This window comes from Cetorhinus maximus, chromosome 5, assembly GCF_964194155.1.
Source record: "Cetorhinus maximus chromosome 5, sCetMax3.hap1.1, whole genome shotgun sequence".
NCBI classification, from domain to species: Eukaryota; Metazoa; Chordata; class Chondrichthyes; order Lamniformes; family Cetorhinidae; genus Cetorhinus; species Cetorhinus maximus.
Window position 1 is genome coordinate 59,385,258 of NC_135883.1, and position 24,602 is coordinate 59,409,859.

General features: G+C 39.7%; 1 protein-coding gene across 1 annotated transcript in view; it reads right to left on the reverse strand.

Annotated features, from left to right (window-relative positions):
* mcph1 (microcephalin 1) overlaps positions 1-24,602 on the reverse strand; it is a 370,028-nt gene that overhangs the window by 298,611 nt on the left and 46,815 nt on the right. Inside the window, exons 8-10 of the mRNA XM_078541909.1 lie at positions 22,114-22,212; positions 10,913-12,292; positions 6,241-6,311 (exon numbers count right to left, since the gene is read on the reverse strand). Coding sequence (XP_078398035.1) covers positions 6,241-6,311; positions 10,913-12,292; positions 22,114-22,212 — 1,550 coding nt within the window. The remainder of the gene's footprint in view (positions 1-6,240; positions 6,312-10,912; positions 12,293-22,113; positions 22,213-24,602) is intronic.

Genomic DNA, 24,602 nt, shown 5'->3' on the forward strand with positions numbered 1-24,602 from the left:
TTGTAGATGGTACACACTGCTGCCACTGTGCGACGGTGGAGGAAGTGAATGTTTTTGGATGTGGTACCAATCAAGCGGGCTGCTTTGTCCTGGATGGTGTCAAGCTCCTTGAGTGTTTTGGGAGCTACACTCATCCAGGCAAATGGGAAGTATTTCATCAGACTCCTGACTTGTGCCTTGTAGATGGTGGACAGGCTTTGGAGAGTCAGGAGGTGAGTTATTCGCTGCAGGATTCCTTGCCTTCGACCTGCTCTTGTAGCCACAGTATTTATGGCTAGTCCAGTTCAGTTTCTGGTCAATGGTAACCCCCAGGATGTTGATAGTGGGATATTCAGTGATGGTAGTACCATTGAACATCAAGGGCCAATGGTTGCATTCTCTCTTGTTGGGGAAGGTCATTGCCTGACTTGTGTGGCACGAATGTTGCTTACCACTTCTCAGCCTAAGCCTGGATATTGTCCAGTCTTGCTGCATTTGGTCATGGACTGCTTCAGTATCTGAGTCGTCACGAATTGTGCTGAACATTGTGCAACCATCAGCGAACATCCGCACTTCTGACCTTATGATGGAAGGAAGGTCATTGGTGAAGCAGCTGAAAATGGTTGGACCGAGGACACTATCCTGAGGAACTCCTGCAGTGATGTCCTGGAACTGAGATGACTGACCTCCAACAACCACAACTGTCTTCCTTTGTGCTAGGTTTGACTCTAATCAGCTGATAGCTTCCCCCCCAGATTCCCATTGACTCCAGTTTTGCTAGTGTTTCTTGATGCCACACTCTGTCAAATGCTGCCTTGATGTCAAGGGCAGTCATTCTCACCTCGCCTCGGGAGTTCAGCTCTTTGTCCATATTTGAACCAAGACTGTAATGAGGTCAGGAGCTGAGTGGATCTGGCGGAACCCAAACTGGGCTTCAGTGAGCAGGTTATTGCTAAGCATGTGCCCTTTCCATTACTTTACTGATGATTGAGAGTAGGTTGATGGGGTGGTAATTGGCTGGGTTGGATTTGTCCTGGCTTTTCGTGTCCAGGACATAGCCAGGCAATTTTCCACATAGCCAGGTAGGTGCCAGTGTTGTAGCTGTACTGGAACAGCTCGGCTAGGGGCGCGGCGAGTTCTGGAGCACAAGTCTTCAGTACTATTGCTGGAATATTGTCAGGGCCCATAAACTTGCAGTATCCAGCCCTTTCAGCCGTTTCTTGATATCACATGGAGTGAATCAAATTGGCTGAAGACTGGCATCTGTGATGCTGGGGACCTCCGGAGGAGGCTGAGATGGATCATCCACTCGGCATTTCTGGCTGAAGATTGCAGCCTTATCTTTTGCACCGATCTGCTGGGCTCCTCCATTATTGAGAATGGGGATATTGGTGGAGCCTCCTCCTCCAGTGAGTTGGTTCATTGTTTGTTGTTTGGTACGCAAGTAGTCCTGTGTTATAGCTTCACCAGGTATGCCTAAGAGTCAACCACATTGCTGTGGGTCTGGAGTCACATGTAGGCCAGACCAGGTAAAGATGACAGATTTCCTTCCCTAAAGGACATTAGTGAACCAGATGGGTTTTTATAACAATTGACAATGGTTTCGTGGTCATGACTTTAATTCCAGATTTTTATTGAATTCAAATTCCACCATCTCTTGTGGTGGGATTCGAACCCAGCATTACCCTGGGTCTCTGGATTACTAGTCCAGCGATAATACCACTACGCCATCGACACCCCCTAGATTCTCACTAACTCCAACATTAGAGAATGCAGTCATATAGTAACATTACTATTGTGTTTTTGTTGATTTTTTTTTAAGGTTTCCTTCTTCAGCCTGGTGCTGCTCCTGGCACGCCCTCCTGCATTCTTCATTGAACGAGGGTTGATTCCCTGGCTTGATGATAATGGTACAGTGGGGGATATGCCAGGCCATGAGGTTACAGATTGTGTTCTGCTGAAGGGTCATGAGGACTCGAAACGTCCACTCTTTTCTTCTCCGCCGATGCTGCCAGACCTGCTGAGTTTTTCCAGGTAATTCTGTTTTTGTTTTGGATTTCCAGCATCCGCAGTAGCTTTTTGTTTTTATCTAATGGTTTCATAGTCATGACTTTAATTCCAGATTTTTATTGAATGCAAATTCCATCATCTCTTGTGGTGGAATTCGATCCCAGGTCCCCAGGAATTCCTGCTCCGAGAAAAGGTGCTACTAAACTAGGAATTTCCACCTGCAGTCCCAGGCTATCTACTCTATTCCTTCAATGAAACAATATTTATCAGTCGAGAGCCACGACTCGCAGCAATGAGACATAAGAGAACAGCACCAGAGGAACATGGGCAAAATCCAGAGGAAACAAGGGAATTTTAGTATTGTTTGCCATGATAAGATTGTTATTGTACAGTGAAATAGACGGCAACAAGATTTCTGAAAAGTCAAATCCCGATCGAAATAAGTTAGAAACTGAAGAGGTCATATGACTCAGATTATTTTCCTCGTTTCCTATAAAGCACATCTTTCTATGAGTAAGCTGTTCTGGTACTGGTTGCCTGCTTAGCTCATCTTAATTTTAGCAATGACTATTGGCAAACAAAGGTTTAACACATTCCTACATCCAGTGGTTAATACATGTGTTAGCCCATCTATTTGAAATGGGTTATCACCTCCAATCAATGTCATATATGGAGCTGTGTAAAACATATTTGTCTTGTTTTAAATAGTTTAACATTTCCAATAAATTAGCAGACAGAACAATGCCTTTTCAAACTTTTATCCGAAAACAATTACTTTCAATCCCCTATCCAAGAGAGAACAGATAAAGATACCCAAACACATTGGAGCTCAGCAAAGAGGTTAGGCTACAATAAGCTGGAGGATCAGTAGTGGGGGGATCTTCCAACATGAGAATTCTATTCCACTTGCAATGTGATAATTATTACCAGACAAAACAAAAATAAAGTTCTAACCACTTTTTTTACTCATGGATTTAGGGCAAATAATAAAATATTTTTCGGTAGGTTACAGTCCATGTCTCTCTCTCTCTGAGTCTGTCTCAGCCCCGGCATTCCAGTGCCCAGGCTGATGCGCCACCATCAAACACTTTCCTGCTGCTCCTCCAATCACAAGCTGTTTCTCTTCCTGTGTTTGCTGCTGATAGGCTAAACAGCATCTCACTAGTGAGCCTATCAGCAGCAAGCATGGGTGAGAAATAGCTTGTGATTGCAGGAACAATTCTTCACCGATTCTGTCACGTCCAAATATGAGGGAGGCTTTTCTCTCATTGGTCACCCCTGTGATTGAATTTTCCCATGCTTTTTGGGGGCTTTCGAGGGCAAATTAGCCTACCGTCCCTGTGTATTTTGAACCCTGGGGTAGGGCGTGTTCCCAGTGCAAGGTCACCTCGTCTTTTAACTACCTTCACTAAAACAGCATAACCCTGAATATTTTTGGTAAATAAAACTTTGCTAACAAGCACACAGCACCAATCTTGTATGAGGTAAGAAAAAAAATTAATAAAAGAAACATTAAGAAAGGTGAGACGAGAGAACTATAGACCAAATATCTGTTGTACGGAAATTGCCAGAGTCTACAATTAAGGACAGGGTGACTGAACGTCTTGAAATGTTCAGCTGATCAGAGAGAGCCAGCATTAATTTTTTAAGGCTAGACCATGGCTGATGAACCTGATTAAATTGTTTTGAAGAGGTGACTGAAGGAGTGAATGGGGGCATGTCTATGGATGTTATTTATATGGTAGGTATTTGATAAAGTCCCTCATAAGAGCTAAAATTGAAGCTCGTGCAATGAGAGGCACAGTATTGAACAAAAAAGGACAGAGAAGGAATAATGGACAGGTACTCTAATTGGCAGAATGCGACTAGTGCTGCCCAGGAAGAATCTGGGCTGGGGCCTTAACTATTCATTAACAAATGACGATGGGAGAGAAAACCACATATACAAACTTACCGGTAACACAAAGATATGCGGCATTGCAATGAGCATAGATGGAAGTGTAAAATTACAGAAATATTGAAACATTACGTGACTCTCCAAAGCATGGGCATGTAACTAATCATTGTTGTTACACTTCCAAATGGCAAGGGATTTACTGTAAGGTTGTTGCTCTAACAACTGGCAACAATATTCTTAATCTTTGCCATGATGGGTGATAATCCTATTTTTATTTCTTACATGTACCATCTACAAGATGCACTGCAGGAAATCACCAAGCCTCCTTAGGTAGCACCTTTCAAACCCATGACCACTACTATCTAGAAGGACAAGGGCAGCAGACACATGGAAACACCATCACCTGGAAGTTTCCCTCCAAACCAGTCACCATCCTGACTTGGAAATATATCGCCGTTCCTTCACCGTCACTGGGTCAAAATCCTGGAACTTTGTCCCTAAAAGCACTATGGGTGTACCTACACCACATGGACTGCAGCGGTTCAAGAAGGCATCTCACCAGCACCTCTCGAGGACAATTAGGGATGGGCAATAAATGCTGGTCTAGCCAGCAATGCCCACATCCATTGAATGAATGAAAAAAATTGTGCAACAGCAGTTCAGCTAGTCCTCATGATCATAATTGTGCTGTCCTGAGCGCAAAAGTCTTCCTGCTCCACTTGAGTGCACGCTATTGATTTCTCCTTTACAGTTGAAGCTTGTGAAGCTACGTAGACTGACTAGACTTTCGGCCCTAATTATGTGATTGTAGCTTCTAGCTTCAATTGTCACACAGCTACTACCATTTTGCCAGTTGTATCTTGTCGAGAGGAGTTTTACATTCTCCCACAAAAGGACTTTATCGCAGCTGAAAAATTCCAATGGTGTTTAAGATGAAGGATTTCAGTTGCCTTTCTGATGAGAGATGAGGCAAACCTAGCACACACCCCACTCAATTGGAAAAAAGAGAATGCATTTTTTGGTTAACTGGATATTTAATATATGGAAACCCATATATATATAGGCGTCTCTGAATCAAGTGACTGACAAATCAACACTTGTAGAATTTCTATTTGGCCAATTCTGAGTGCACTCTCTTCCCATGGTGCACACCCCAGATATTTAAGTCTTACAGAGTTTACGCGCAATGTTAATGATTAGGGATCCTCAAGTGTGCAGAGAAGAGTCTCACTAGCTTAAAAGACATGACTTAGCAATACTAATAAGCTCGCAATTTTATCTGTTAAGATATTAGCTTAGAGGGTTATTAGAGGCTAGTAGGAAGGATCCAGGCACCCAGTGAGATGTTTTGCAGGTTTAACTACTGCCACCATCACTGTCCACCCCAATCTCACCAACTCATAAACATAGTCACAGTTGGTTATTTGAAAACTTGTTTGAAGACTTTGTTTGGTGAACAGCAAGTACCAGGAATTCCTTAGCGGCCATGGTGATATTTTGAATGTCTGAGTCCACATTCACATAGTAGGACATCCAGCCTCTGCCTGCTTCTAAATATTTACAACTATCATTAGAACTTTAATGTTTAAGGCTCAACTATTAGATTTACAAATGAATTTTCATCAATGCAGTCCTTTATGATTAAATTCCCTGCTTTCCTCAGCAATAACATTAACGTCATTGCTCAAAGGTCATCAGAGCTTCAAATCAAGATTTCAAAACAAGCAAAATTGTTTCATGCTTAAAGATATTGGAGAGTTGCTGCAAAGCTTTCTTTAAAAAATTGGTGCAGAATAAGTTGCAGAGAGATTTTTAAAATCTAAGTACAAATTCTCCAAATCTTCAACCCACCATCAGGAGAAACTGGGGTGAAGTACAGAGACCACTGCAGTAACAAATGAAACATATTGCTTCAGAACTCTACTGCGTAGCTCAAATATCACAACAACCTTGTGTTTCAAGCTTCCATTTCATTTACCACACATTCCTCAAAGTATAAAAAGATATTGCGAAGCAATGCACTTGGAAATTGTCTATTTACAATGATTCAATGACGTTTTGGTGTAACAGAACATTAAATTGCTGCTAGAGGATCTCAGCAATAGGGAACGTTGCTGTATTCTGCAAAACGTTTTCAGACTGCGGATGCTGATAATCTGAAATAAAAACAAAAAATGCTGGAAAGATGCAGCAGGTCTGGCAGAGAACATTGCCATAACTAACAACAAAAATGAGTTCAACACCAACTTTTAAAAAACTCAACCCAGAACAACAGGGAAAATCTTTCCATGAGATAACAATTTATGCTAAAAGAACATAATTGTGTGTAATTACAAGGAACACGATACACTAACCTTTATATTCTTCCTTTTGCATCCAATGGTTGTATGTGTTACTTCAGTTGTGTTGCATTTCTTATTGTGACCTGGAAAAAACAAGTTTAATTGGAATTATCTCAGACCTGGGTGCAATAAACTGTCACAAAAGCAAATTTTAATTTTGGAAATCAAATTGTGTTTCTTTTGCACAAATAGTCACAATGTATAGCAACTATAGATTAAACTACAAGTCTTTGGAGATACTGATGAGGTCCATCTGCACCCATAAAGAGAGGGCATAGGTTAATATTTTGACTATAGGTATTTTCCCAAACTATAAAATGAGTACAAAAGCAAAAGACTGTGGATGCTGGTAATCCAAAATAAAAACAGAAAATGCGAGAAAAATGTAGCAGGTCCAGCAGCATCTGTGAAGAGAGAAACAGAATTAATGTTTCGGGTCTGTTTCCCTTCGGTCACAGGCCCAAACATTAATCGTTTCTCTCTCCACAGATGCTGTCAGACCTGTTGAGTACCTCCAGCGATTTCTGTTTGCATTATCGCAAAATTAAATCCCTTCACATCATTGATAAAAGGGGAAGATAACAATGCTCTGTTTCCTACAAAAGAAAGCCAAGAAAAATACAAAATGTATTCAAATTTATATGCAAGTCCAAAATTCGTTCATAAGATAATCAATCTAACCTATAGGGAAAGCACTTTTAAAATCTATCCCAAAGGTTTGCATGTAATGTGATTTCTTCAAGTCAGTTAAGGAATCAGAGGATTTTCTGTTAACCAAGGCTCTAATTTAGGTTTTCAAACTTTAATGAAATCAGTGGAGCATCTAATGATAAAATCTGCAAATGTGAAATGCTGATTGCCAGTTTTGTAATTGTACATATAAGTATTGTATCACTAGTTGATATCCCATGGCATTGTCAGAGCAGTCAAGATCAATTTGAAATTTTCAGGCTGCACAGGATTTGAGGATGAGAATAATTGAACCAACATGGAGGTGCATAGAAGGGGAGAGAATGAGAAGAAAATTTATTTTTTTATTTATTCACAGGATCTGGACTTCACTGGCTGAGCCAGCATTTATTGCCCATCCCTAGTTGCCCTTGAGAAGGTGGTGGTGAGCTGCCTTCTTGAACCGCTGCAGTCCATGTGGTGTAGGTACACCCACAGTGCTGTTAGGGAGTTCCAGGATTTTGACCCAGCGATAGTGAAGGAACGGCGATATATTTCCAAGTCAGGATGGTGAGTGACTTGGTGGGGAACTTCATGGTGGTGGTGTTCCCATCTATCTGCTGCCCTTGTCCTTCTAGATAGTGGTGGTCGTACAGGGGAAACAGTAGGGAGAAAAGCCAGGAAGGGGGTGGGCAGATGAAGATGGTGAAGGGGAAATAGAAGGGATGAGAGAGGACATGAGGGTGGAGGTTGAGAAAGGAAAATGGAAGGCAGAGAAAAAAGGAATGCCATGGGAGGGAAATTCATAATCACGGGGTCAGGGAATTGAGGCATATGAGGAGAAATACAGCATGTAGAATGGGTTGTAGGGGCTGGTGGGAGAGAGGAGAAGGGCTTTGCAGGCATCAAAGTAGATTGGGTTTAAAAAATGTAACCAGAAAGAGGGATGGAGAGGGGATGTATGTGCAGTACAAAGTCTCAGTGACAAATTCCTATGGTTTGCTTTAAAACAAAAGCAACAACAACTTTATTTATACAGTACCTTTAACTTAAGATCACGTCCTGAGGCTCTTCACAGAAGTGTTCTTTAAAGCAAAATTTGACCTTCAGCCACATGAAGCAATATTGGGGTAGATGGCCAAAAGATTGGTAAAAGTGTTAAGGTTTTAAGGAGCATCTTAAGGAAAGAATGAGAGGTGGAGAGGCAGAGAGGAGTAGGGAGGGTAAGCCAGAGGTTGGGGCCTTAGCAGCTGAAGGCATGCATGTGATATGCTCAAGAGGCCAGAATTGGAGGAACACTGATAACTTGGAGGGTTATGAGGCTTGAGAAGAAGATTACTGAGCTAGAGAAGGGCAAGGACACAGAGGGACTTGAAAGTAAGGAAGACAAATTTAAAATTAAGGTGTTGCACGACCGGGAGTGGACATAGGGGTGAAGAGTGAATGGGAACTCGGCGAAAGTAAGAATGTGGACGGCACCATTTCGGATGACATCAAGCTTATAGAGAGCGAGTGAGAGGCCATCCAAGACTGCATTGGAATATTTAACTCTAGAAGTAACAAAGGCATGGATCAGCAGACAAGCTGAGGCAGTGGCGGAGTCAGACGATGTTACTTCATGGATTCACAGTACCACAATTTTTACCAGAAAGCTTGGTGCTCAGGCTACCTGAGCATTCAGCGAGGGGCTGTCAAGTAATTTGAAGTTCTCGCCTGTCGTAATCAATTAGAGATGTAACATTACATTTATATTGCCACCTGCAGGTGCAATACCTTTAAATAATTCACTGTTTTTAATCTACATTTGTTTGGAGTTGACAAATTCATTTTTACATTTGTTTTCCTCATTGATACTTAACATGAAAGAACAATTCCAAATGATTAACCTCTATTCTGTACAGAGTTTGAAGATTCACTGGCTAAAACTACTGGAAATAGTAGTTTACAGGTAGTGTTTAGTGTCGTGTTTAAATAAGAACATACTGTTTAGCTTACTGCGTTAAGAAAATCTGATAGCAACTAATCGTGAAAAGTGAAAATTTTATTTTTTAGTTATATTTATATTAATTTTGTTCACAATGCAATTGAAAACTCAGATCATTCACATTCAAAACATCACCTTCAAAGAATACTCCAAGAAATTGTTTAGCTGTAAGTAAAAACAAACAGTAATTTTTAATTCAAAACAGAATCACCAAGCTGCTTCTGATCTGAATTGAAAAAAATTATTCCTTCTGCTCATATTGGCCACCTAATATTGGCCACCCACAAACACTCAAAATGCCCACGTTTCTGGTTCCCCCTCATTCTGTAGGATCACATTGAAGCAGCAGTTTTCATGTCATCAACACAGCAACTGGGCTTTAAGTTATAATTTTATCTGCACACAATTTCAAATAGTGTTTTTCACTTGGATTTTAAAGGCTGGTATAGTACAACCTTCCAATAGCCAACCTAGATCTCTTGTGTGGTATGAAAAGAGGAAGCAGGAACAGCCTTGAATCTACCACCTCCAAGTTAGCCATCCTAACATTCCTTCATCTTTACTGGGTCAACAAATACTAACAGCACTGCGGAAGTACCTTCACCATAAGAATGGCAGTGGTTCAAGGTTGCTGTTTACCACTATCTTCTCTGTGGCAATTTGACGTGTAGAATACTGCCCTTGCCCGCCATGTGAATGAATGAAAAAAAGGGGCACAGGCAGCTGATAATGACAAGTTCAGGGTGGAGGAATAAAGGGAAAATGGGGCATGGCAAATGTGGGCGAAGGCAAATAGGACTACAGTTTGTGATGTATAGAAGCTACTGCACAACTGAGAGATGAAGTTAAATAAGACACTGGCTACCATAAGGTCCATGATATAACTTAAATATTACATGTCTAAAATAAAATTCACCTCAAATTGAGCAAAGACCAAGTCCAGCTGTCATTTGTCGATGCACATGATTTTTCAAGTTAGCTGTTAAAATCCTCTTTCTTTTCAATATCCCAGAATTGAAAGATGGAGAAAGGGTAAAATAGACAGGTGCTTGATCTGAACTGCTATATAGTGACCTCTGCTGGTAAGTACTTGTGCATGCATCATACCAGATGCTTTACGGTATTCTTGGTTGGGCTGTTAGATGAAGTCAGCCTAGATTTCCCTTCAGGTCTTCCACTTATCTGGAGATCCCTGCACCTTTCTAAACAACTTCAAGATAAGAGAGCAGAGGAAGAATCATAAGGCTTTTCATGCATAAATGGCAGAGAAGGAACGAGATATCACTGAAGCACTAACAGATGGGAAACTACAATACGGCTTGCCCTGGCTGACCAAATTAGATAGAGCTTTTTCTTTGGCTGATATTTTATGGATTGCTTTCTTCAAAGTATTTAAGTCTCTTTCTCAATTCATTTACAGCTGATTTTTCACTGCTGAAGTTTGTACTCCCCACTTCCTCCAAACAAAATATTTTGATTTTGAATTCCTTCTCAGTACTCTATAGCTTCCTTTAAAAACAAGTCTGCAAACACTTACTTCATAAAACACCTATGATGTAAAAGAAAGTTACAATGTTGAAAGGAACCATAAAAGCAAATATCTGGTCCACTCATGTGCAAGTTTTATGTCGAGTCAAATTTTCCTGGCCCTATAAATCACATTACAGTGTTCCTCAACAAAGTATCAGTGAATACTGTTGTGCCACTCTTATTAACCTTAGAACTTGACTGTATTAAGCAAAAGAAAAAAAAGCAAATGACTTCTATAAAAACATGAAAAATAAACATGAAACTAAAATAGTGTGTTCTTTTTCAGGTTGATCACGGTGGGACTTTTCATTGTTTCAGATTTGTATTCACAAAGGTTTGCAAGTAGATCATCCACCATCTCGGCTAGAGTAAAGAAACAGTTCTGATCAGACAGCTGAAACTATAATCTCCACCATTTGGCTAGAAGAATTTACCACCCTCTAGTAATTATCACATAAGTAAGCAACAATTTCATTGCTTTGAATCAAACCAATCACATACTTTGGCAGGGTGCACTAAGGTGCTTATCTTCCAAGTCGCTGTCAGTGGTTTTCAATGTTAAGAAGTTCTTAGATAATTTGTCCTCTTGGTGGCACTGCACTTTTTCCTTTTCATTTTGTTCCTTATTCAATTGATCAATGAGCTTTATAGAATTCAGGAAGTTGGTTTTTGTTTCAGTGTGTAAATCTGATGAAGGTTTTATTCCTTTACTATTGCCACAAAAATAAGTCAGCATAGAATCATTTGCAAGTAAATCCACCTTTCTTTCTCCATTACTCCGGTGAAGATGTGATTCTATTTTCTCAGACACTTCATTGTTTGACAACTCCTCTGATTCATCAAGAAAATGTTCCAGTAGTTGTTTTATATGAGATTTCCTTTGGTTAGAAACTGTAGCAGCTGCTGGCTGATGTGAATCATTTTGGCAATCATGGTTATTCTTGTCAACTAGTGCAATTACATTCAAAGGTTCATTATTATTATAAATACTAGCATTCGATTGCTCTCCAGTACTGAAATTTGTGATGCCTCTAGCTCTTTTTGTTCTACCTATAAAATGTTGATGATTAGTTTCTTGTGATTTTCTCTTTTGCTTAACACTTCCAAAACTTAATCTGGGAGGACTTGGAGATTCAGGTGGAAGCACACCCAACGAAGGTCTTGGCTTATTTTGACCTTTCAAATTGACAGGAGAAAAGAAATCCTCATACACCATTACATCCCCATTAGTGGGGTAGTCATCAGGGAAACTGCTCGAAAAATCTCTCGCTTTAAATAAATCAATTCCAGTAGGCTTTAAATGAGCAATCTGGTTTTTACATAATTTTCCATTTTTCCTTGAACTTGTCTGATTTTCTTTACTTGCAGGGGAACATTTTGGTTTCAAAGGTGAGGCATTATTTTTATAATGTACATTTGACACACAGCCTGTTTCTGCAAAATCACATTCTTTAGCAATGCTGGTTGTCTGGTCTGGGGTTGGCAATTTTATATTTGTTTTGCTTATAGTATTATAAAGTTTAAGCTCTGGTGTTGCATTGTCAAAAGCCTCACCATTTTCTCCTTCAGAATACTTCCTTTCCACATTACATGAGCTTGGTGATGCTCCATCATCATCAAATGAAGCCAAAAGATTCCTTTTCTTAGGAATATGTAATTTTGTTTTAGCGACTGTTTTCTTTCTTCTTCGTTGTGAGGTTTCTTTGATCAAATCACTATTAGGTGAAAACAAATGGCTACTCTCAACAGAAGACTCAGGTCTGGAATGTTGATCCATTTGCTCTTCATAAGCATCTCTTGAAAGTGGAATCTTGTTTTCATGAACAAAGTTTCCACAAGGATCATTAATTGAAGCACCTTCTGAATCAATTACTCGCTCTTCTGCAATAAAATAAAGGTTATTATTAGCATTACACTAAAATATACAAGAAAAAGATTAGAAAAAAGATGCATTATTATACTATTTATTGCATAAAGATAACACAAGGGAAAGTAGTAAAAACAGAACAATAAAGGCATCCCGGATGATATAGGTCTGATGTACATAAATGATAAATGCCAAGTATTTAAAATAACAGATGGCATCACGCTTGTGGGGGGAAGGGTGAATGAAACAGGGATTGTGGACTCAATGGAAGCAGCTAAGACTTTACAAGGCTTTTGACACACCAGAGATCCCTCATTTCGTATCCTGACTAAATTTCACACGTCACTCCCACTCAAGCAAACCAACATACTTAAAACTGCAGTCTTAGTTTACATAATTTACACAAATGAACAATTGAATGTAATCAATTTCCCTACACTCCATAATTATGCAAGGCAGTAAAAGGTGAAACATGCCAACTCTTGAACACTGATTCATCTTTAGTTAAGCCTCTGAATTAAGCGGGTCTACATTTCAAAACAATAGACGTGTGTGTTGTATAAAAACAAAATCTCATGGAACAAAGATCATGGCTGAGGTACTAAATGAGTGCTTTGCATCCATTTTTGCAGAAGAAATGGCTGTTGCTAATGTAGTAGTGAAAGAGAAGGCAGTAGCGATATTGGTAAGGATAAAAATAGATAAAGAGGTATTTAACAGGCTGGCAGTCCTCAAAGTACAACTGATTCCCGGCCCCAAAGAGATGCATCCTAGGTTACTGAGGTGAAAATTGCAGAGGGTCTGGCCACAATTTTCCAATTCTCTTTTGAGATGGGAGTGATGCCAGAGGGCTGGAGGTTTGCACGTGTTACATCCATTTAAAAAAGGTGAGAATAAACCTGGCAAAGACAGTAAGCTTAACATTGGAAGTGGGGAAACTTTTACAGCTATTAATCCAGGACAAAAGGAACTGGCATTTAGAACAGTGTAGGCAAATAAATTAAATATGGACTTGCTAATAAAGCAAATTGTGTTTGACTAAATTGACCCAATTCTTTGATGAAGTAACAGAAAGGGTTGATGGGGATACTGCAGTTGACGCTGTGTATAGGAATTTTCAAAAGGTGCCTGACAAAGTGCAACATAATAGACTTGCAAACAAAATAAAAGCACATGGTATTAAAGGTACAGTGGCAGCATGGATACAAAATTGGCTAAGGATCAGAAAGCAGAGAGTAGTGGTGAACAGTTGTTTTGCAGACTGGAGGGAACTCCTGTGGTGTTCTTCAGGAGTCAATGTTAGGACCACGTTTTTATATTAATTAATAACCTGTGGTCTGGTACACAGGGCATAATTTCAAAGTTTGCAGATATTACTAAACTCAGAAAAGTCATAAAAGGTGGATAACAACAGATTTAGGAGAACATGGCCAGACCAGTGAAATGGGCAGACACCTGGCAGATAAATTAAATGATACAATTTTAAAGAGGGTGCAGAACAGAGACATTTGAGGGTGTACGCACACAAATCTTTGAAGATAGCAGGCAAGTTGAGAAGGCTGTTAAAAAAGCATTTTAGATCTTTGACCTTGTGATGTGATGTCAAGGACTTTGAGATGGGGCAGGAGAGATTTAATAAAATGGTATCAGGGATATAGGACTTCAGTTATGTGGAGAGACTGGAGAAGCTGGGTTGTTCTTTAAAACAGAAAAGATGAAGAGGAGAATTGATAGAGTTGTTCAAAATCAGGGTTTTGATAAAGCTCTTTGAGATAAACTGTTTCCAGCGACAGAAAAGTAATCAACCAGAGGGGACGGATTTAAGGTGATTGACAAAAGAACCAAAGGTGGCATGAGGAAATTTTTTTAAACAGAGCTGTAATCTGGCAAAAAAGGTGGTGGAAGCAGATTCAATAGGGAAATTATAAACACTTGATTTAAAAATGGAACAATGGGGAGGAGGAGGGGAGTGGGATTAATTGGTCAGCTCTACCTAAAAGTCAGCATGGGTACTATAGTTCAAATGGCACATGTGTGAGAAACAGAAAGAAAGGGATGAATGGAGAGAGATATAGGAATAGAAATTCAACTCAGGAATTAGGTTGTGGAAGCAGGTAATTTCACATGTTGGTTTTAGCTAACCCTACCTCCCTCACTGAGTAAAAAAATAGAACATCTAAACTCTCAGTTATCAGAAGGAATGGCCTTCTCATAATAACATGCAATATTTTAGTTGACAGCACGGCCACTCCATAGCTAATTAACACCTCAGCATAACTTCAGACCGTCAGTTTGTTGTAGAGAAGAACATGCTGTTAAAGCCATGGAAGTTGACCCCTTGAGAGCTGATTGGAACATTAGAGAAATATATTATGTCAAAAGAAAATCGAAGTCAGACAACATAATTGTTTCTTCACCCTAAAGTTGTTCCATATCATCAGAATAGGAAATTGGTGAGTAATATTTTGCAGAGAGTGTACATGCCAAAATATCTCTCATATATCATAGTCATGTTTCACCTATTCCAAATGGGGTACATTTGGCACAACATGAACTAGGTCAGTTACAGAATATTACATATTAGATTGCCAATTATAGTCAGTTTTATGCTATGGGCTTTGTGGGTACTGAATTGAGACAGCCATTATTGAACTAAAATTGCTAGCTTTAAAAGCTGTTCCTGATTTATACAAAAGCATTAGTAATCATAAAGAAGTACAGCATTTTGATAGTTTGCAAAACCATCATTCCACAAGAGCAAACACTAGGATGAGTTTTATTTGATCTGCACTTTTTAAACCAAAATAATTTAAAAATTAGCGTATTATAAATTATTTCAATGAATACTTGGTTTTAATGGTGATTTAATGTCCATTACTCCCCAACAAATACATATTGAAAACAATTCATACTCAAGTTTTTCATCTTAAAATATATTTAGACAATCATCAGTAGATCACTACTTTTTTTTACTACATACGTAGGATTACATTGGATACACAGCATAGAAACAGGCTATTCAGCCCTCCAGTCCATGCTGGGGTTTATGCTCCACTCAAGCCACCTCCCATCTTTTCTCATCTAAATCTACCATCATAACCATCTATTCCCTTCTTCCTCAAATACTTGTCTAGCTTCCACATAAATGCATCAACGTTATTCATTTTAATCACTCCCTTTGGTAGCATGTTCCACATTCTTACCACTCTTTGGGTGAAGAAGTTTTGTTTGAATTCCCTACTGGATTTCTTGGTGACAATCTTATATTGATAGTCTCTAGTTATGCTCTTCCCCACAAGAGGAAACATTCTCTTTGTATCCACTCTACCAAAACCTTTCATAATTTTAAAGATCCCAACAAGATTATTCCTTAACCTCCTTTTTCAAGAGGAAAGAGATCCAGTTTGTCAATCTTTTCCTAACATGCATACCCAAATGCTTCTGCTATCATCCTTATAAATCTTCTCTGCACCCTATTCAGTGTCTCTATATCCCTTTTATGATATGGCAACCAGAACTACACGCTGTATTCTAAGTGTGATCTAACCATGGTTTGATACCGGTTTAACATAACTTCTCTACTTTTCAATTTTCTTCTTCCAGAAATAAAGCCTAGTGCTTGGTCTGCTTTTTAATAGCCTTGCTAACCTGTGGCACAATCTTTAGTAACTGAAACAAAAATAGAATTACCTGGAAAAATTCAGCATGTCTGGCAGCATCGGCGGAGAAGAAAAGAGTTGACATTTCGAGTCCTCATGACTCTTCTCCGCCGATGCTGCCAGACCTGCTGAGTTTTTCCAGGTCATTCTGTTTTTGTTTTGGATTTCCAACATCCGCAGTAGTTTTTTTGTTTTTATCCTTAGTAACTGATGTACTTGTACTCTGAGATCCCTTTGTTTCTCTACCCCACCTAGACTTGCACCTTCAAAGTAATAAATGACCTGTCTGTTCTTCCTACCAAAATGTACCACGTCAAATTTATCTGTGTTGAGCTTTATCTCAACTGGAGGAATCCACTTTGTTCTGCAAATTGTGAGGGAATTATATTTTTGGATTTTTGTCCATGTGTTTGTTTAAGTTAGCACCTGTGGGAAGTGACCTTTGGTTGACTGGTGATTGTAACCTTTAAGGTACATAATAAGCCAAGGTTGATACATTAGATCCTGTCTTAGAGCAGGGCTGGAACCCTGTTGGAAGATATCAACAGGTCGCATAAATCTGTTCAAGGGACAGAGTGAACAGCAGCCATAAAGAGCAGACGAAGAGGAAGGTCGGTTCCATGCAGCTTAAGTGCTGCCATTAGCTTTGTGCTGCGGAAGGAACAGCAGCCTGTGGTGAGCAATGATTTCTCAGGTGAGTCTGGAGCTGGAGGAGGCGGCAGAAGATTACTCGCTTTGTGTTGCTTGGAAGATTGGGGTTAAGAGAAGCCTAGGGCAGTTATCAGCCCAGTGAAGCTTGAAACTGGGAGTTGAGGTAAAGGAAAGTCCATGAGCAGTGGGGTTCTGCTTAGGGTAGTTAGAAAGCTGGAATCGTGCCAGTAACCAGATGCTGGGGTGCAGTCTTATGAATCCAGTGGGATGCAGTCTCAGAAGAGACTGAGCAACTAGAAGGTGAGCTGTTGTTGGGGAAATCTGTGTTGGAGTGGCTTTTGAGGGAAATCAGAGGCTAGATCTTCAAAAGAGAGGAGTTGAAATCTCTCAGGAGGAAGACAGAATTTTGAAGAATTTTTGTGACTGACATCAGGGTGGGCTGCTGAGAAAATTTGGGGGACCTGTCTTGGTTGCGTCTGTCATTTAATGTGCAGTTGGTGGTGTGTTCAAACACAGTTTACCTGTTAATCAATGTTTGCCTCAAGTTAATTCTGGATGTGAAGAGTATAAGATAGATAGTGTTGACTGTTTGCTTTGCTGAATTTTGAGTAGTAAAAATTCTTCTATGGAATCGTTTTATCGTTTTACTAAGTAAGTAGGATTTCAAATTCCATCTACTTTTAAAAATAAGTTACTTGTTCCTAACCGCATTGCAACAAACTTGGGGGACTCGTTCGGGACCGTAACAAAATTTGGGAGTCTGGTTTGGGGTCGCAATGATAACAACTTTGCTGCCTCTACTAAAACTATCCTTTTGTTTTTGCTTTTCAGCTTCTATCTCTGTGAACTTACGAGTCTAAGAGTCAAATTTTCATTTTTTTGTACATAAGGTTTGGGGAAGTTGAAAGAACAATCCAAACTTATACAGCAGGAATGGAGGAGAAAAAATAGCTAAATGTCGCATTATGTCAGCAGGAAAAACAACAATCAAGCTGCACAGTTCTTTTTTTCCACAAACTCCTATAGGTGTTGGAATTCTGAAAAAAATACTTTTAATGGCCCCAGAAAGTACATAAGAAATTTGAAAGTGTCAGAGAAAAGCAACAAGGATGATTTTGGAATTTGGGGCTCTAAGTTACAAGAGCAAACTTGCAGACTGAAATTTGTTTTTGTTTGGACAAAATAAAATTGAATGGAACAAAATCTGAGTCTTTAAAGCGCTAAGAGGCATTGATGATTTTGATCAAATCAGGCTATCTGATCTAAATTATGAACACAGAATTAAAGGAAGCAAGTGCAAAATGAACAAAACTCAAGCAAGGCTAGAGATGAAAGGAATTTCTCACTCAAAAAAGTGGTGAAAATGTGCAATAAGATCTCTTCAAATGAAGTTGACAGTGTTGAAAAATGCCTTTAGAGAAAGACCTGGAACTGGGTTTACATATTAATAGGATAAATGTAAACTGAGATTGTCAAATACTTCATGGAACACGCGTTTACTGCTAACATCAGGTCAGTAATGAGATGTCACCTTTGAAAGGCAACCAATTAAGCATGAATAACAACATTCCAAAAGTTGCTTGATTAACTTTGGTGCGAATGTGTGTGAAGTTTCCTTCAGGAGATTAAAAAGGTGGAAAAGATTCCTTGAGAGGATTGAGTACACAAACTCCGTGTAAGCAACATATTATATGGGTTGAATGGCATTAACCTTGTTCCATGCTTTATAATGTTTCTTGCATTGTTTTTATACATGTAATTTACAGTCATTCAATTTAACATAATAATATAGTAAAGTATGGTAAGAGTATTAGAAGCCTCTCAGCCTGTCAAAGTGGTGATATATTATGCATTCTGTCTAATTAGATGTTAGAAATGTTCTACTACTAAACAAAATAGTCAGGTGAAAACTTATTGCAGGACATGGCTGTGCAAGTGAAGCTCAAGGCTATAAATTACTCAAAATCAGTCAAGTTTCCAAATATCTTTTGCTACTATATAAATTTTTTCAGGCCATAAATGTTATTTCTTACTTTAATTACTGTATTTTTTTTATTTTAAAGGATCTGTGCATGTCTTTTCTTAAATTTTCCCCTGCCTACTTTATTTTTCTCTCAACAGAACATTCTTTCTTGGCTTACTTTCTCTCTTCCTAGAACTTGATCTGTTACGTTAACAATTGTTTTGTCTTGAGCCTAATCCCTTAATGATTCAATTTCTGACCTTCGCCCTCCAGTCCAACTTCTCTGCTTGTATCTCTAAGGCAAGGCAGATGCATAGCACAAAAAGAAACCATGAAAGTGAAGAGGCAAAATAAAATAGTACATTATCCACATCTTGGCCTTTCTCCATTGCCTTGGAAAACTTCTCAATAAACAAATTAACACTGTGCAAACATGAGACAAAACTGAGGAAATTCAAGTTTTGGTTGCTCCCTGTTACGTGTACATTTAGAAAGCTCTCCAGAGGTTTAAAATTAATCTGAATTTTAGGAAAAATTAAATTCAATTATGAGTTGAATAGCTCCAATTTATTTTTTTAAGCCAAGTAAATATCCCTGAGCAGTTCGTTTGTAAGCTCAAAATTTTGCTTTACTACAAATTGCTAGGACAGAATGCTAACAAAAAATATTGTGGCTATAAGGAATTTAATAGTCAACAGGTTAGACAGGCATTTCTGCAACGGCCAATGTGAGTCTTACTTAGTGTGCTGCCTCATTGGTGCCAGGGTGAAGGACATCACTAGGTGTATAATATATGACACCAAATTGTGGGAAGGAGATAAAGGAACAAATTTGCAGGACAATTACACAAAGATACAAGCGCGAAACAATAGTGATATTGGGGGACTTCAAATATCCTAGTCTAGGTTCGAATAGCAATGTGCCAAGGGCAAAAAGGAAGAGGAATTCTTGAAATATGCACAGAGGACTTTCTCGATCAGTATGTTTCTAACCCAAGCAAAAAGGGAACAGTCTGGATCCTGGCAAATGAAGTGGCTCAAGAGGAACATATATAAGTGGCAGTGCATTTGGGGAACAGTGATCATATCATCAGCAGGTTTCCAAAGTAAGCTTTGATTTAAGACCATAAGACATAGGAGCAGAAATTAGGCCATTCGGCCCATCGAGTCTTCTCCACCATTCAATCATGGCTGATAAGTTTCTCAACCCCATTCTCCCGCCTTCTCCCCGTAACCTTTGATCCCCTTACCAATCAAGAACCTATCTATCTTGGTCTTAAATACACTCAATGACCTGGCCTCCACAGCCTTCTGTGGCAATGAATTCCATAGATTCACCACTCTCTGGCTAAAGAAGTTTCTCCTAATCTCTGTTCTAAAAGGTCGTCCCTTTACTCTGAGGCTGTGCTTTCGGGTCCTAGTCTCTCCTACTAATGGAAACATCTTCCCCACGTCCACTCTATCCAGGCCTTTCAGTATTCTGTAAGTTTCAATCAGATCCCCCCCTCAACCTTCTAAACTCCATCGAGTATAGACCCAGAGTCCTCAAACGATCCTCATATGTTAAGCCTTTCATTCCTGGGATCATTCTGATCCTGGGATTTGCACTCTGACAGTGTAGGTACAGTCGGGGGGGGCGGGGCTATAAACCACTCCCACTAGTGATGTATTTCCCTTGCTGATTATCTCCACACAAACTGATTTTACATTTTGGTTCTCTGAACCAAGATAATTTCTCACAACTGTACTGATCTCATCCTTTATTAACAGGCCACCCCATCTCCTTTTCCTTTCTTCCTGTCTTTCAAAATGTCAAATGCCCTTGAATATTCAGGTCCCAGCTGTGTTCACCTTGCAATCATGTTGCATGGATGCCAGTGTTGTAGCTGTACCTTCGCTAGAGGCTTGGCTAGTTCTGGAGCACAGGTCTTCGACATCACAGCTGGGATGTTTTTGGGGCCCATAACCTGTAAGCAGTGCACTCAGCTGTTTCTTCTTATCATGTGAAGTGAATCGAATTAACTGAACGATGATTTATGAGATGGTGGGGTCCTCAGGAAGAAGACAAGATGGACCATCCATTTAGCACTTCTGGCTGAAGGTGGTTGCAAATGCTTGTCTTTTACATTCACAGCTGGGCTCTGCCATCATTGAGGATGGGGATGCTCATGGACCCTCCTCCTCCTGGTAGTTGTCCACCACCATTCACGACTGGATGTGGCAAGTCTGTAGAGTTTTAATCTGATCCATTGATTGCCAGATTACTTAGCAATGTCTATGGCATTGCGACTGTTCAAAAGTCCTTTTTAAAAAAGGGGAATAAACTCAGCAATTATAGGCAGTCAGCCGTGAGGGAACGAAAAAACAATGATCCAGGACAAAATTAACTTGTACTTTCAAAATTTTTGGCTAATAAATGAAAATCAGCATGGAATTTATTTTTAATTTCAAGTCGTCTTGAACTGAATAAATTGAGTACGTGAATGAAATAACAGAGAGGGTTGGCACGGTTAGAGCATTTGATGTATATGAATTTTCAAAAGGCATTAAGTATCATGTTATAGACTTGTAGGCAAAATTAAAGCCGATGGATTCTGCTTTCCAGAGTTCAGTATTAGGACCACTTCTGTTTTTGATATATATTAATGACCCAGGCTTGTGCATATGGGGTATCAAAGTTTGCTGATGACACAAAACTTAAATGTAGTAAACAATGAGGTTGGTAATAACAGACTTCAGGAGGATATATACAGACTGATGAAATGAGCAGACACATGGCAGATGAAACGTGGGAATCTTTGGTTTTATCAATAGAGGCAGAGAATTGAAAAGCAATGAAGTTATGCTGAACCTTTAGGAAACACTGGTTAGGTCTCAGGTGGAGTATTCTGTTTCATTCTGATTACCACACTACAGGAGGATATCAAGGACTTAAAAGAGGTTGCAGAAGAGATTTACTAGATTGATACCAGGGATAAGGAACTTCAGTTATATGGAGAGCCTGGAGAAGCTGGGCTATCTTCCTTAGAGTAGAGAAGGTGAAGAGGAGGTTTGATAGGTGCTCAAATATATGAACCTTTTTAATAGAATAAATAAAGAGAAACTGTTTCCAGAAGCAGGAGGGTCAGAAACCAGAGGGCACAGGTTGAAGGTGGCATGAGGATTTTTTTCTTATATCAGAGTTACTGTGATCCAGAACTGAACTGTGTAAAAGGATGGTGGAAACAGATTTAATAATAATTTTCAATAGAGAATTGGATAACTACTTGAAGAGAAAAAACCCCATAGAACTGTGGGGAAAGAGCAGGGGAGTGGGATTAATTGGATAGCCCAATCAAAGAGCTGGCACAGGCACAATGAGCTGAATGGCCTCCTTCTGTACTACGTCCTTCCGTGATCCATAACTATCTGGTTTGCAGGCTTCAATGAAACTTCAACTTCTGTCACTTCTACCTAAAGATGAATTTTCGTTCATAGGGATATCTGAAAAGAACTTAAGCATTGTTATTTTTAGTTAAAGATCGAAAAATTCGAATAGTTCAAGAATCTTGTAATTCACTTGCCTGCAAACCTTTTTGGTGTTATTGTTGGAGATTCCCCAAGAAATGGTTGGCAAAGAGAGGTAGCAGAACCTGATATTGTTGATTGAGACATTTGGGAAGCTGAGAAAAGAGAAGAAACATACATAAGTACAATGGGATAAGCATCTGAAGATAAAAAAAATTGCAGGGCTACCAGGAAAGCACAGGGAAGTAGGAGTAGCCAAGCTGTTCCAGCTGATAGCCTGTTATGATCCCAGTTGAGCTTACCCCTGGACAAGCCTGATCTCAGAGTGGAACCTAGCTTGATAAATCCTAACTTTTACTTGTTTGTTTAGATGCGTAGATAGTAGCTACTGAACAGAGGCAGATGATGAATTTTTAACAAAAGAATAAAACACTTATTCAACAAGGGAAGATGAACTATATTACAATACCCCTTCACCCACAACTATACCTTTACAGATGTATACAGATTTGTAAGGATAACACAAGTTACAAAAGCCATTTTATACTCTAAAGTGCACAGTAAGTACCCAGTCCATGTAAACCTATGGCGCCCTATGGTCAGACACACGACACTCTGAGACCAAGTGACAGATGCCACTCAAACGGATGCTATGGATCTCTCAACTACCCCCAGATGCTTGTCACACCGTCAGCCAGCCAGTCTCACTGACTTCCGTCCTTCACCCGAGGGTTTCCAATCTCCACTCTCCAAGACCTAAACTTGGAATCTTCTCCCAAACCGACGCTTTCTCTCAGACGCCTTCCACAAGGGTTCACCTCCAGGGTTTCAAACTCTCTTTCTGGTGTTCCTCTTCCATGGGTCACCACATGCATTCAAGCTGTCCTCCGTGCACTCTGTCTCACCAACTCAGCCGTTAACAGTACACCACTGCTTCACATGCCCATAGCAAAGAGTTAGACAGTTGTCTCTTTGGACCTTCTTGCCTCTTGCAAGCTGTTTTCGCTTTAAATCTGCCTTCTGCAGCTTTTGTCTCTTTAAATCTGAAGCTTGGAGCCTTTTCCTCTGCCCCTCACTCTTAACCACTTAACAGGACCTTTTCCAGGTTTTGTTCTTCCTTTGACTAGGAGGTCATCTTTGGACTTTCTCTCCTTCCACTCCCCTAGATCTTTGGGGTTTTCCTTAGCTTGGGACTTGCTATCTGTCCCCTTTTAGGCTGCTTCTGCTTCGCAGCTGTCTTCAAACCAACTGAACTCAAACAGCTTCCAAAACAAACCTTATATTTCTCTTCTGTGTATGTGTCTGTGGGAGTGACCTGCCTCTCTGGGCCCCTGTTGCTAGGCAATAGTCCAATCTTCTACCCTTGCATGTTTACTTTCTCTTTAGGGGTCGTAAAACTCCTCATTAGAAATGCAAGCACCTTTCTAAAGTGAAACTAAAACTCTATTTGACCTTTCTTAATGCACAGATACAGAAATACAAATCAAACTTAAATTTTAAAGCTAAAACTCATTCCTAACACCCACAAATACCAATATAACTTACTAAAGCTATCTCTATTTCCTGACAAAACCAACACTGACATCAAGGGCCAAATGCCTCTTTCTATGCTGCAACCGTTCTATGATTCAATAAGCAATTTATGATGGCTGTATGCATGCAAGACACTTTGTCAAAAGATACCCAGTTTAAGTTAAGCCTACACAAAAGGTCAAAGATATGAATACGCTGCAAACAATCCAGTTAAATCACTGCCAACTGAGGAAGGCAATGTGTTGCACAATACTTCAACTCCAGGAAAGGATGAGCTGACGATAGCAAGAGGAGGTCATTCAGTGCCTCAATTCGATTAGGTCATGGCTGATCTGTACTTCAACTCTATCTAACAACCTTGCTTTTGTAACCCTTAATAGCCTGCTTAACAAAAATCTAAACATCTCAGATCTGAAATTTTCAATTGAACTAGCCTCAACAGATTTGGGGGTGGTGGGGCTAAGTGTTCCAAATTTCCACTACCTTTGTGAAGTAAGACAATGCAAAATCTTGATTTAAATTTAGTGAGGACAAAGGGAGGAAGTAGGATTTGCAGCAGACTCTACTTTTAGCTTGGGAGGTACAAAAAGGCTTGCATTTATACTGCGCTTTTTACAACCAATGGACTCAAAGCACTTTATAGCCAAATGAAGTACTGAAGCGTAGTCTGTTGTACTAGAGGAAAAGCAACAGTTAATATGTGCTCGCCAAACTCTCACAAACATCAATAACCAGATAATTTGTTTTATGTAATGTTGAATGAGGGGTAAATATTGGCCAGGGCACTGGGGATAACTCCCCTGCTCTTCAAAATAGTGATCTAGGATCGTTTACATCCACCCAAGCAGACAGTGCAATGTTCTCTCAGTACTGGACTAGAGTGTTAGCCTTGAATTTTGTACTCAACCCTGAAGTGGGACTTGAACCCAGAACCTTGCAATTCAGAGTGTACTACCAACTGAGCCACAGCAAAAAAAGGTCCAGCAGTACTCATAGAGCAGTAGTATTGATT